The 11,198-nt window shown below is 40.2% G+C and overlaps 1 protein-coding gene across 1 annotated transcript in view; it reads left to right on the top strand.

Moving 5' to 3' along the window:
• The first annotated feature begins 418 nt into the window (after positions 1–418).
• Positions 419–11,198, top strand: part of LOC106940784 (A disintegrin and metalloproteinase with thrombospondin motifs 8-like) — a 25,741-nt gene continuing 14,961 nt past the window's right edge. Inside the window, exons 1-2 of the mRNA XM_015023611.1 lie at positions 419–1,565; positions 5,167–5,406. Of these exons, the coding sequence (XP_014879097.1) occupies positions 840–1,565; positions 5,167–5,406 (966 nt within the window). The 5' untranslated portion in view covers positions 419–839. The remainder of the gene's footprint in view (positions 1,566–5,166; positions 5,407–11,198) is intronic.

Raw genomic sequence — 11,198 nt, 5'->3', positions numbered from 1 at the left:
GAACTGGTGATCGATATCATTTTGACTTTTGGCGAAGATTGTCCATTGTCTGTAAACTAATGAACTTTTTCAGACATTTGTCAAAATGAAATGCCATTAAACGGACAGATGTCGTCTGCAGATGTTTGATAGACATTTGCTTTATGTTTGTAGAAAACTTTTGATGAATGTAAAAATGAAACTATTAAAGGTTCGGACTAGTTTCTTTCTGATGGGAAGGTTCTGAGAATGGAATATGTGGGGTTATGCTGTAGAAATGAATGAAAGTCAATGGAAAGTCCCCACAAAGATAGCCACGCAAACGTGTGTGTGTGTGTGTGTGTGTGTGTGTGTGTGTGTGTGTGTGTGAGTGCATGCGCGCGCGTTGTTTGTGTACACTCTCACACACCTCCAAAATAAGTCCCGTAGCGGACTTCCAAATATGCGTCGCCTCGTCCCGCCGCTGCCAGGCAGCAGGGCTGGTTAATAATAGGAGTGCGGTTGTCAGTCCCCTCCGCAGGGCGGAGAGTCAGTCCGCTCTCATTGGAGGATTTTTTTTCCGTGAGTTTCTCGTGAAGTGCTGGTGGGAGGAGAATTTCCAGCAAGAAGGGATATCAAAAATAAACCCCCGTCATGCCGAGGGAAGAGCAAGACGTATAAATACCCCTGATGTGTCCAGAATGCAGTGCTGTTCAGAGGAACACAGAAAGACTTCCGGAGACAGTTCATAGACAGAGCACTGCCTGGGAGTGTTGGGGATTTAAGGATAATAGTCCCTGGACTGAGGAGGACGCATAACTTCCTAAACATCAAGCTGCATTTTCCCCGTGGCAGCAGCTCTCTGCGTCTTGTGTCAGAAGATGCGCATCACGCCGCGTTTCGTCTCTTTGCTCCTCTGCCTAGTCAACGCAGCTCTTGCCTCCCAGTTTGAGTCGGAGGAAGTTGTACCTGTTCGGATTAACAGCAGAATCGGCGGCCGCTTCTGGAAGAGAAGCGAAGAGAACCCCATTTTCACCCTCAAGGCGTTCGGCAGGAACCTGACTCTGAACCTCATCCCAGACACCAGTTTTCTGTCGCCGGCCTTCAACATCCAGGGCGTCAGCGCCGGATACACGGCCACTTTACGCAGCGCTTCAGGTGCCCAGCCCGAGCTGCGCTCTGACCACAACGGCTCCAAGAACCGGACACAGGAGAGCGAAGGACGCCTGCGGAGATGCTTCTTCTCCGGAAACGTGGGTCAGGACGAGAACTCGCTCGTAGCGGTCAGCCTGTGCTCGGGCATCTTCGGCTCCTTCATCTCGGAAGGGAAGGAGTATCTGATCGAGCCCAAACTCCGCAGCGGCCAGCGGCCGGACTCTGCCGAGCAGCTGCATGTGATCAGGAGGAGGATACTCGCCGAGAACCGCGGAGTTTCCCTCCTGTTTAGTGGCGCTGCGGAGGCGCTCGGAGCGGAAAGTTTTACGCACGGCGGCAGTGATGCACGGAGGGAAGCTCGCCGGAAACGCTTCGTTTCAGAGCCACGCTTCATAGAAACCTTGGCCGTAGCAGACTCGACCATGACCCACTTCTATGGAGATGAAATAAAGGTCAGGAGACGTGAGATCACTCTCTCTTTCACGGTCAACTCCAGCTTTTAGATTGCGCTTTCCCGAAAAATCAAAACCCCATTTTAACAGCATATTACAGATTAACGTGTTGATGAACCTGCTTTACAGTGTATAAGACGGCTCCAGTAACAATACAGAAAACTTTAAGGGACCATAAGAACCTAAGTTAACAACAAAGTAAATAAACCAAATTAACTATGTGATGGAAACCAAGATATTCTGCTCAGTCTCAGCTTAAATGTAAAGAAATTGGGTTTCAGTATAGACTTAAAATGATTATTGGTTTGAGAAGCTCCTCTTTCCAAAACAGCCTCCCCCAAAAACTAATAGTCACGTCACATCTGGTTCCGTCCAGGATTGAGGAATGTCTGGCAGAAGCTTGTCAAAGTCCAGGCTGGTAAGACATTCTGTTTAGAATCTTTAAAAATAAAAGCAGAAAAATTCAGACTGAGTTCTGAAATGGACTGAAAGTCAGTACATGAAGCCTAAAATCAAGCGATATGAACCTTTTTTTTTGCAGCTTTCAGCCATGATTAATGATTAATCAATATGGTGTGTTCCACAGTTCCACAAAACAGGTAAAACTCACCAATTACTGTCTCTTACAACCTGCAAACGTTACTGTGATGGTGAATCCTGACTTTCGTTAAATATCTCACTAACTTTCCTGGCAATGCTCATCGCCTTAGTTCCCCCAACCTGTCTGTTGAGCCTGAATTCAATGCTGGAAGAAAATACACCAGGCATCGGTTTGTTTTCCTCGGCTGCTTCATAGAACGTGCTTTTGACGCAGAGTGAGGCTGAGAGGAAATCGGGCTGCTGATCTCCACAGGCTGAGAGAAGGAGTCAGGCAACAGAAATGCAAAAAATGCTGGAGCACATTCCTTTAAGCTTTGTCACACATTGGCAGCATTGCTTTGCCATCATCCCAAAAGATTCATGGGGTTTGCAAGATTTATTGAATGCCGTTTTCTTTTCAGAGCATCAGAAACTGGTTAAAGCCAATATCTATAGATACTGGCTTTAACCAGTTTGAAAACCGAGTTCTTTGTAAAGGGTTTGACACACCTTGAACTTCTCCACATTACATAATATTTAAGTGAATGTGACAGGCCAACATACAATAGTTGCTCTAGTAATTGGGTATTTGCAGTTTTAGTTTTCTGCTGCATGGAAAAAGATACATCGTGTCTTGTTTGTTTTATGAAATGAAATAAAACACATGTTGGCTATATTTAGGTATCAGGAGCTTGGGGGACGGGGGTGATCTTGTGAAGGAACTCTGTTTGTACATTGACCAGCTTTCTCCTGACACTGGAGAGCTTTCAGAGGTATTCTGTCTCTATTGAATGCCTGAATATCTATCACTTTGGCCAAAGTTCACAAAGTTTCAAATCTGATTTATGTACAGCTTGCTTCACCAAGGTGAGAACGCCTCAACACCAACCGCTGAGCTGCGCCACAAGCTCAAAGTTTTCTCCACTTTTCTTATCAAAACACTTGAAGCTCAGTCAGGTTGGATGCAACACAGATTCTCAATTTGATTTCAGTCTCAATATTCACTGTGCCTACCTAATGCATGAACATGGTAATATTGAACCTCCCCACTAGGAATGCACAATATAAACGGTATAGTATAAAAATTTGCCCTGCGATAGAGATCTGTAGTCTACTGCTGCTCAGATGGAAGTGTTTTACACTGATTGGACTATTATATGTTTTTAAGGCAAATGTTCATTTTAATGCAACTGACAGTTTGCAAAGCTTGAGGATAATGTCCTGTTCACACTAAATGTTTATGAGCAGAATTCATTTTGGTGTTTAATAAAATTCATTATCAGATCAGAAATTTTGTTCATGCAATTCAAAACAGGAATTTAAAATATTCCAAAGTAAAAGTAAAATAAGTAGTTATTTTAACTTGATATTGTGAGTACACATAATTGCAATATGTGTGCTCTTTAACTAGGTGAGGGCAGTTTTTTTTCTTGCATATTGTGAAATAATTATTTGTTATAAATTGCAGCATTAAGTCAAAACTCAATACAATATTAATTAACTTAAAAAACAATGTTTAGACAACTTGTCTCTTGTTGTGAAATCAACTTCATGAACTGTAATTTCTGAGTTAAAACCAAAACCATTTTCTTGTTGACTTAAATTGTATTTTCAAGGCAGTAGGTGGACTTTTATTTTCAAGTTAAACCATCTTTAAATGTTTTACAGTGTGCACATACATATGAAATTAAGTGAGACACATCTTGGCTCTATTTACTAGAGGCATCAGTGTAAAGGAAGATGAGTAAAATGCACGCCACATTTTTCATGTTTTTCAATTAGTAAAAGATAAAAAGAGGTGTGGTTTTACAGCATTTTTCTTCCACTTCACTGTTAGAAGCTGCTTTGTATTGACCTGCAACATAAAATCCCTATAAAACACACTGAAGTTCAAGCGGCAGAATGTGGAAAAGTTCAAAAGGATGATGTAACGTGAAGATCCTGGCTCTGCTGCCTTTAAGCAAAACAAAATCAACAGATTTTCTTCAAGCTCGGAGAGCTCTGTCTGTTTGCATTTAGCCCCGTCCTCGGCTGCCAAGCCCTCTTAGGCAACTATACAACCAGGATCAGATGAACTAAATCTTACACCAGCAACTCTCCAATACAAACACACATTTCAAATTTAAAACACCCCCCGCCCCCACCTGTAGCTGTTCATGTAGATGTGGAAAACTTTCTATGTGAGACTCTGAAAAGTGATGTCAGCCACATCATGGCATGTTTCCCAGCTTTTTCTCTTACACACTCCCAGTCAGCAAGCAAATAATTTGACCTCTAGTGTCTGAAAATCCATTCCAGCCGTGGCATGACAAGACATCCCAGTGTTAGAGCTGATCAGAGTCTGTTTTCTCCACGTGCCTCTGACTTTACATTCTAACTGACTTTAGGCCAATATGTTCTGCTCTCATTAGAAACAGAAAATCAAGCCATGACTTTATAATATTAGAATGATTTATCTAACAATAGTCATTGCTACCTTGTAGCTTTAAGAAGATGGGAGCATCATGTGATGAATCTGTATCTTTATGCATTTGGCATTAAAGCTACAGTGTCCAACTTTTATAAAAATGTGTTTTTTTCATATTTTTTTCAACTTTTTCTCTGTCATGATGATATAGTAGGAGAAATGTGATAAAATGGAGCAGAGCCAGCTACAGCACAGCAGAGACCATGCAGACAGCAATAGGAGCCACACTTTTTGCAGATGACCTATCTCATGTTATACTGTTATGACATAGTGAAAGCTTTAAGAAATATGTAAAAATTACATTTATATAAATGTTACATACTTCATCTTTATTACTAAAACAAGCAAAATATGTTGTATTTGACTAAACCTCTTGCATTTAACTTAAATAAAGCATATTCTGTGTAACACATACTAAATAATGACTTACAAGGCATAACTAGTAAGCAAGAGATTGTGTCAAAAACATTGTTTACCTCAAAAAAAGTCTGAAACACAACATTATAATTTTACTAAATGGAAAGAAACATCTTGTTCTTTTGCTTTTCTCTGCAGCACTACGTCCTCACCCTCATGTCCATGGTGGCCCAGCTGTACAAGCACCCCAGCATCAAGAACTCAGTGAACATAGTGGTGGTGAAGATGTTGGTGGTGGAGGACGAGGAGGCTGGACCGGAGCTGTCCAGCAACGGAGGCGTAGCTCTGCGCAACTTCTGCTCCTGGCAGCAGCTTTTCAACCCACCAAGCCAAAGGCATCCTGAGCACTACGACACGGCAATGCTGTTCACCAGAGAGGTGAGGGGTGGACCACTGGCCTGCTGTTTGCTTGTAATGAGCTCAGGGTTTTAACTGATGCTATGCTTTTAGTGAAATTTGCTCAGAATATGATGGACAGGTTTAATCCAGATGGGACTGCTGCATACTGTGTGCCAGGCATCAGAAAGTAGAAGTGAGGTATCATGAGTGGAGGGATCAGTCAATCACTGAGCTAAGATCTGCTTGTGGATGTATTAAAAAGTCTCCAATGCACTCAGGGGAAATGCTTTCTGGAATAGCTTTAAGCCAAGCGGTCAGGTTAAGTCATAACAGAGCAATTAGTAATGATATCTATCACATCCATTAGACACATTCTGCATCTGGCAACTGCTTGTAGCAGATATCCAGACCAACCCATAAAAAAGTTAATTCTCTGTAAAACTAATGGTTGTGTTGACAGCAACAACTGCCATCAGATAAAGTGAAATTAGATTTAAGTCTTTGACTTTCACACTTCAATACCATCATTTTTTGGCTCATTCAAAGGAGGACTAGCGTCTTTCACATATAATTTTGTCCACTTAACAGTTTGATCTTTGGGCATTTTCATGGCTCATAGTCCAGTAGATTTGGTTCTATTAAGGACCAAAACTTCAACATTTGTTCCATTTTCAGCTGCTGCAGTTCTCTTCCAGACTGCACTGTGCTAAACGATCTAAACCATTTGAAGAAATGGTTCCCCTCCTCGCCTGTGGTGGCGCTGCACCAAGAACCACTGAGGGAAATAACAGGAAAACCTCAGTAGAAGACACTGAGCACAACTTCCTTCTTCACAAAACGGAAACAAAAATGGAGCAGCATCTGATTTTAAAGGTTGTAGGATTTCTCTTTTGTCTTTGGCGTATAGGTCGTTCACAATAAGTAATCAGTTAATGGCATGATCAATTAAAAATGTCTATTTGCTTGATTCATGATTTTTTTCTCTTTTCTCTCAAAAACTGGATATTTGCTCTCAACTATCCTTTTTTGAAGGATGGTTTTGTTTACAGAGACTTCATAATTCATTTTATTTGTTGTTTCAGTTTTTTTGTTTATTTATTTTAGTTAATTTAAATATTTTCCAGTTTTCTACACAAGTGATAGACTTGCATGTTTATCTTGGTTGTATTTACCCAGAATGCCCTGCCCTGTATTCATTCCTGCTTTTGGAGTGGTCTTCAGTTTGCTTGGTGTTCACATATGCATTCAAAATGCACCAGAGTTCACCTCAACTGTACCCATATTGAGGTTTGTAGGCAGACCAGAGTTCATTTTTTCTGTTTGTACCAGAGTTCAATTGCATATTCACACCTCCACAAATGAACTGGACTTCCAAGGCCAACAAACCAGAGGTTAAAGCGGACTAAACAGATACCATCAAACCACCAGTACGTTTTAGAGTCAGTCTGAGGTTCATTTTCTAAAATCCATGACAAATGTAGCAGGACTCATGCTTTCCAGATAGTTCTTTACAGTCAAGAGAATATTTCCCCAGAGGTTTTCAGAATCATCATCTTCTTTGATTCATGTGAGGCATTACTGTGCATAATGTGAACTTTGTGCTCTTTCTTCTTCAGTAGCTAGTTCTGCATTGAAATTCAACCATGGATGCCATTTTTGTCCAGTCTCTCTTTTCTATTGTTGAATCATTGGATCATTAGCTCTGACCTCAACATAAATAAATAAAGGATCCCAGGTACCTTGTCTGGGATCCTTTGTGGTGGACTCGGTGTCCATGGGCTGTTGAGATTTCATAGTCAAGTTTACTGATTACCTACATTTCTTGTGTGACAAAATCCTTCATTTCCCACAATCCAAATGGATACTAGCAAGTATAATTTAATTTAGTTTGAATTACTTCTTATACTTTTTATAATTGTTTTGTAGTTTATTTGTGTTGTTTTGTATTTACTGACAGTTTGTATCATTAAGTTATTTTATTCTTTGTTTTTAGCTAGACAAATTGAGCATTGTCCAGGGACAACAGATGAAAAATAGCCATTTAGCTAATTCTGGTGCATTTGCAGAAATGTCAATTAAAGTGTGTAGTCCCTACTGGATAAATGAAATTAAATTTAATGTTTAGGCCCATTTTTTTCCCACCAGCTCAGCCGGGTTCTCACTGTGGTTCGCTGCAGTCATAGAGCCATAGAACTGACTTTGTTATCCTTTCCAGTAATAATTTTCATCTATTTTTTAATTTCTATGAATCAGGGAATGATGTTTTACTTTATATTGTCAGACAGGTTCTGCAGCAGACTGGCGACCTGTCCAGGGGGACCCCGCCTCTCGCCCAGAAGGGTAGCTGGAGATAGGCACCATCACCTCCCGACCCCACTAAGGGACAAGGGTGTTAGACAATGGATGGATGGATGTCAGACAGGTTCTAGTTGAGTGATTTATGGCATCAATCAGATTTGGGTGTGGCTAGAGAACTGAACCACAACCCCTGGTCAAGATTGTTTCATCATGTTACCAAACTGATGAAAAAGTCAAATAGAAATCATCCTAAGAATCCTAAGTGTAATTATTAATGCTAGCCAGTACTATAGGTAAAAATGTGACTGTGCAGATGTGGGGCATGTGTTTAAATATGATTTATTTTTGAAATTGTGAATCTTGGCTACATTACTGAGGATGATGGAAAACAGAAAGCTACCCATATGGGCCAGAATTTGTGGAAACAGTAATTATTTATAACTATTCTTAATTTAGGTGTATATGAGGTAACTCAGTGGGAGCCTCTAGGCATGTGGAGGACATGAAACTGATAAAGGTGCTACCAATATCATTCTAAAGTAATGTTCTGATTGAACTCAGAAGCAGTCATATTTCACCATGTGGGTGAACTTCTGTGTTCTCTGTTGACAGCTGGAATATTTCATAGCAATTGAGCCACGTGTATTTTATGTAATGCTGAGGCGTCACTGGATGCATAAATGTGAAGGCCAGATTGAAGTTTGAATGGAAGAGCAACTGTATGGGTCTTACAGTGATGTGAAAAAAAGAAAGAGCACCATATTTACTGTACATGACTATGTCTATATTTACATGCAGTCATGTAAATTCATTTTTTTCTGAATGAGTGTGGTGCGTGCAAACAGACTTCATAAATTACTCAACTGGCAACAGAATGTGAGGGCCGGATCAGTCCTGTTTGGGCTGTGGACAGCTGACCGGAGCAACACCAAAGGTCCTGAGAGACAGTTACAGTAGGCAACTTAATAAATCTAGAGTTGTTAAAGTGGCTGAATGAATAAATGAACATTTGCCCAATACAATGGGATTTTATGAGAAGTTGAGTGGCAGGTAACACTGTGATAATGAAGAAAAAGATATTTCTCTGAATGTCGAAGCCTTCTAACTTCTCTCTACTTCTAGGAATTTCTGTAATGAAACATTTGGGCACTAGACTGCTAATCTAATCCCAGTAGTATGTGTTTTCAACTTGGTCAGATCAGGTAATATTTCTAATGTGATGGCACCAAATCAAAATAAAAGTTGCTTAAAAGCTCTTTACATAAAAAACAAGTAAGCCCAGTTCAAATCCAATTACTTGTATTTCAGTCACTGAAATGTTTCTATTCAATCCAAAGATTTCTGCTTGATTCAGATGAAACTCCATGGTAAAAATATCTGATTTAGACTACTTAGTATATTTGTTTCCAGTGGTAGGCACTGCAAATTAAAAAGTCATTTCCACTTACCCTAATTGATTAGAGCCCCCTCAACAGGGTCAAATTTGTTATTTCACACAACCTGTACTTCAGGAAGTCATTCTCTGGAACAAACCTTTCAGAGCAGACTATGGTTTCATTTTTATAGCTATGTTGCCAAATCTGTTGCTCATTGACGTTGGTAGTGATGTTAAACCTAAAACAAGACATAGCACAAATGTTTTCACTGCATGTTTCCTACAACATTAGGAAATTGTATATGCAAGACAAATAGCCAAGTTTAGCTGCTGTCATATTAAGGGATTCTTGTTCTCATGTCTTGTGTTGTGGTCCATCGGATTACAAAACATGGAGATAGAATGAGGACAGACAGGTCAATTATGGATGCAGAAAACAGATTGAAATGGAAAAGCTGGAATCCTTTCCAAGCTGGGGGGAATGTCAACACAGAACAAACAAATTATGCTTTACGGAGGCCTCAAGAGGAAACCCTGAGGATTTGAGTTGTGACAAACTAGTTCTTCTGTCAACTTCTAGCTGCTATGAAGATGCTAACAATGCTTTAGGTGAATAAGTCAGCTATTGTTAAAGTTTTATAGGTCAGCTCTCTGGTGTTGAGGTTGGTTTAACGACAAACCTGGCATTTGTTTGCTCTCTGCTTGACGCTAGAAAGTAAATCTGGCCCCTGGATCAAGCCAACGGTGAACAGAACACATGGCTTCTCTCTGTCTTGTGTTGGACCTTCAGTCAGGGGAAACCATCATTCATGCAAACCCAATTTATGATTGTTTTCCATTTATGTAGCAATACGGTTTGAAATGTAGAGGGCAGAAGTCTCCTCTTGGACAAGCTGACTTTTGTTTCACTACAAATCAGTCCCTGCTATGATGAAGATACTTCAGGGGTCAGGGGTCAAATGTCTGGCTGGCTCAAGGCTGTGAATCCATGCCAAGCATCTGTCAGAAGGAAACTCTGTTTGCTGTTGTAAACCTATAATAATTGCGCTGTTAAACTGTATTTCATTTAGTGGAAACATTTTTTTCTAGTATTTCTTTTTAGCAGTACTGCTTGCTAGCTTGCTTCTATGTTGGCATAGTGTTTCACATCTAGATCTAGTTTTGCATCAATGCCTATGCTTACCAGTGTGATTGCTACTATTGTGGAACACTATGTACCTTTGCATGCTGGGGTACATATTAACTGTCTGCATCTTTGAGTCCAGATGTCTTTTGAATCCCAGAGTTTGGGGTGAGGTGAGGTCACAAATGCAAGAGCAGGCTTCTGTCGCCACGGAAAAGATTTCTGCTGTACTACCATCTTCTTTTTTCCAAATCAGAGCCGTGGACAGCTGCATGCTGACATTTAACGTCTTTACTAAAGAACAGATGCTCTGAACAACATGTTTATTTGAAAATAGGTTAGCAAAAACTTTCAGTCACTACATGTGCAAAGCCGGTAGACAAACCCTAAAAGACTAGCTGGAATTACAGCAAAGTATTCACTCAGAGGGGGTGAATACTATTACACACCACATTTTTCAGTTTGTTTGTAAAAAAAAAAAATGTTCTAAATCTGGTACCATTTTATTTTTACTCCATAATTGTATCCCACTTTGTGTTGGTCTTTCACATTAAATTTCAAAGAAATATACTTATGTTTGTGGTTGTAAAAGGACAAAATATAGAAAAGTTAAAGGGGTATGAATACTTTTGTAAGATGTATTTTCACATATTGTTTTTTTATGCCAAATTAGTTTGAGAATTGAACCATTCCTTCAAGTAGCAAAATACAGTACCCACACAGCATGATGCTGCCACCATCTTACTTCACAGTGGGGATGTTCTCTGTGCTATAAGTTTCTGCCGTTTTCCTCTTCATTTTGACAGAATGGTCATTCAGCTTCCTACAGAATCTGGATCTGAATCAGCCTTAATTGTCATTGTACAGATGCATAACAATATTTGTTTCAGTACAGCCCATCCAAAGAACAAAAAAAGATTAATGAGCAACATAAGACAGGGGTAGACAGGTGCCTGAGGCTGCAGCCATCATCGGAGGCACTGCCCTTTCATTATTTCCTTTATTCTTTTCAATATCTATATGCTCCCACTGGCT

The sequence above is a fragment of the Poecilia latipinna genome, unplaced genomic scaffold (genome assembly GCF_001443285.1).
Source record: "Poecilia latipinna isolate Pla-1442-1.1 unplaced genomic scaffold, P_latipinna-1.0 Scaffold3359, whole genome shotgun sequence".
In the NCBI taxonomy this organism is placed as follows: Eukaryota; Metazoa; Chordata; class Actinopteri; order Cyprinodontiformes; family Poeciliidae; genus Poecilia; species Poecilia latipinna.
This window is presented reverse-complemented; position numbering and strand designations above follow the sequence as displayed.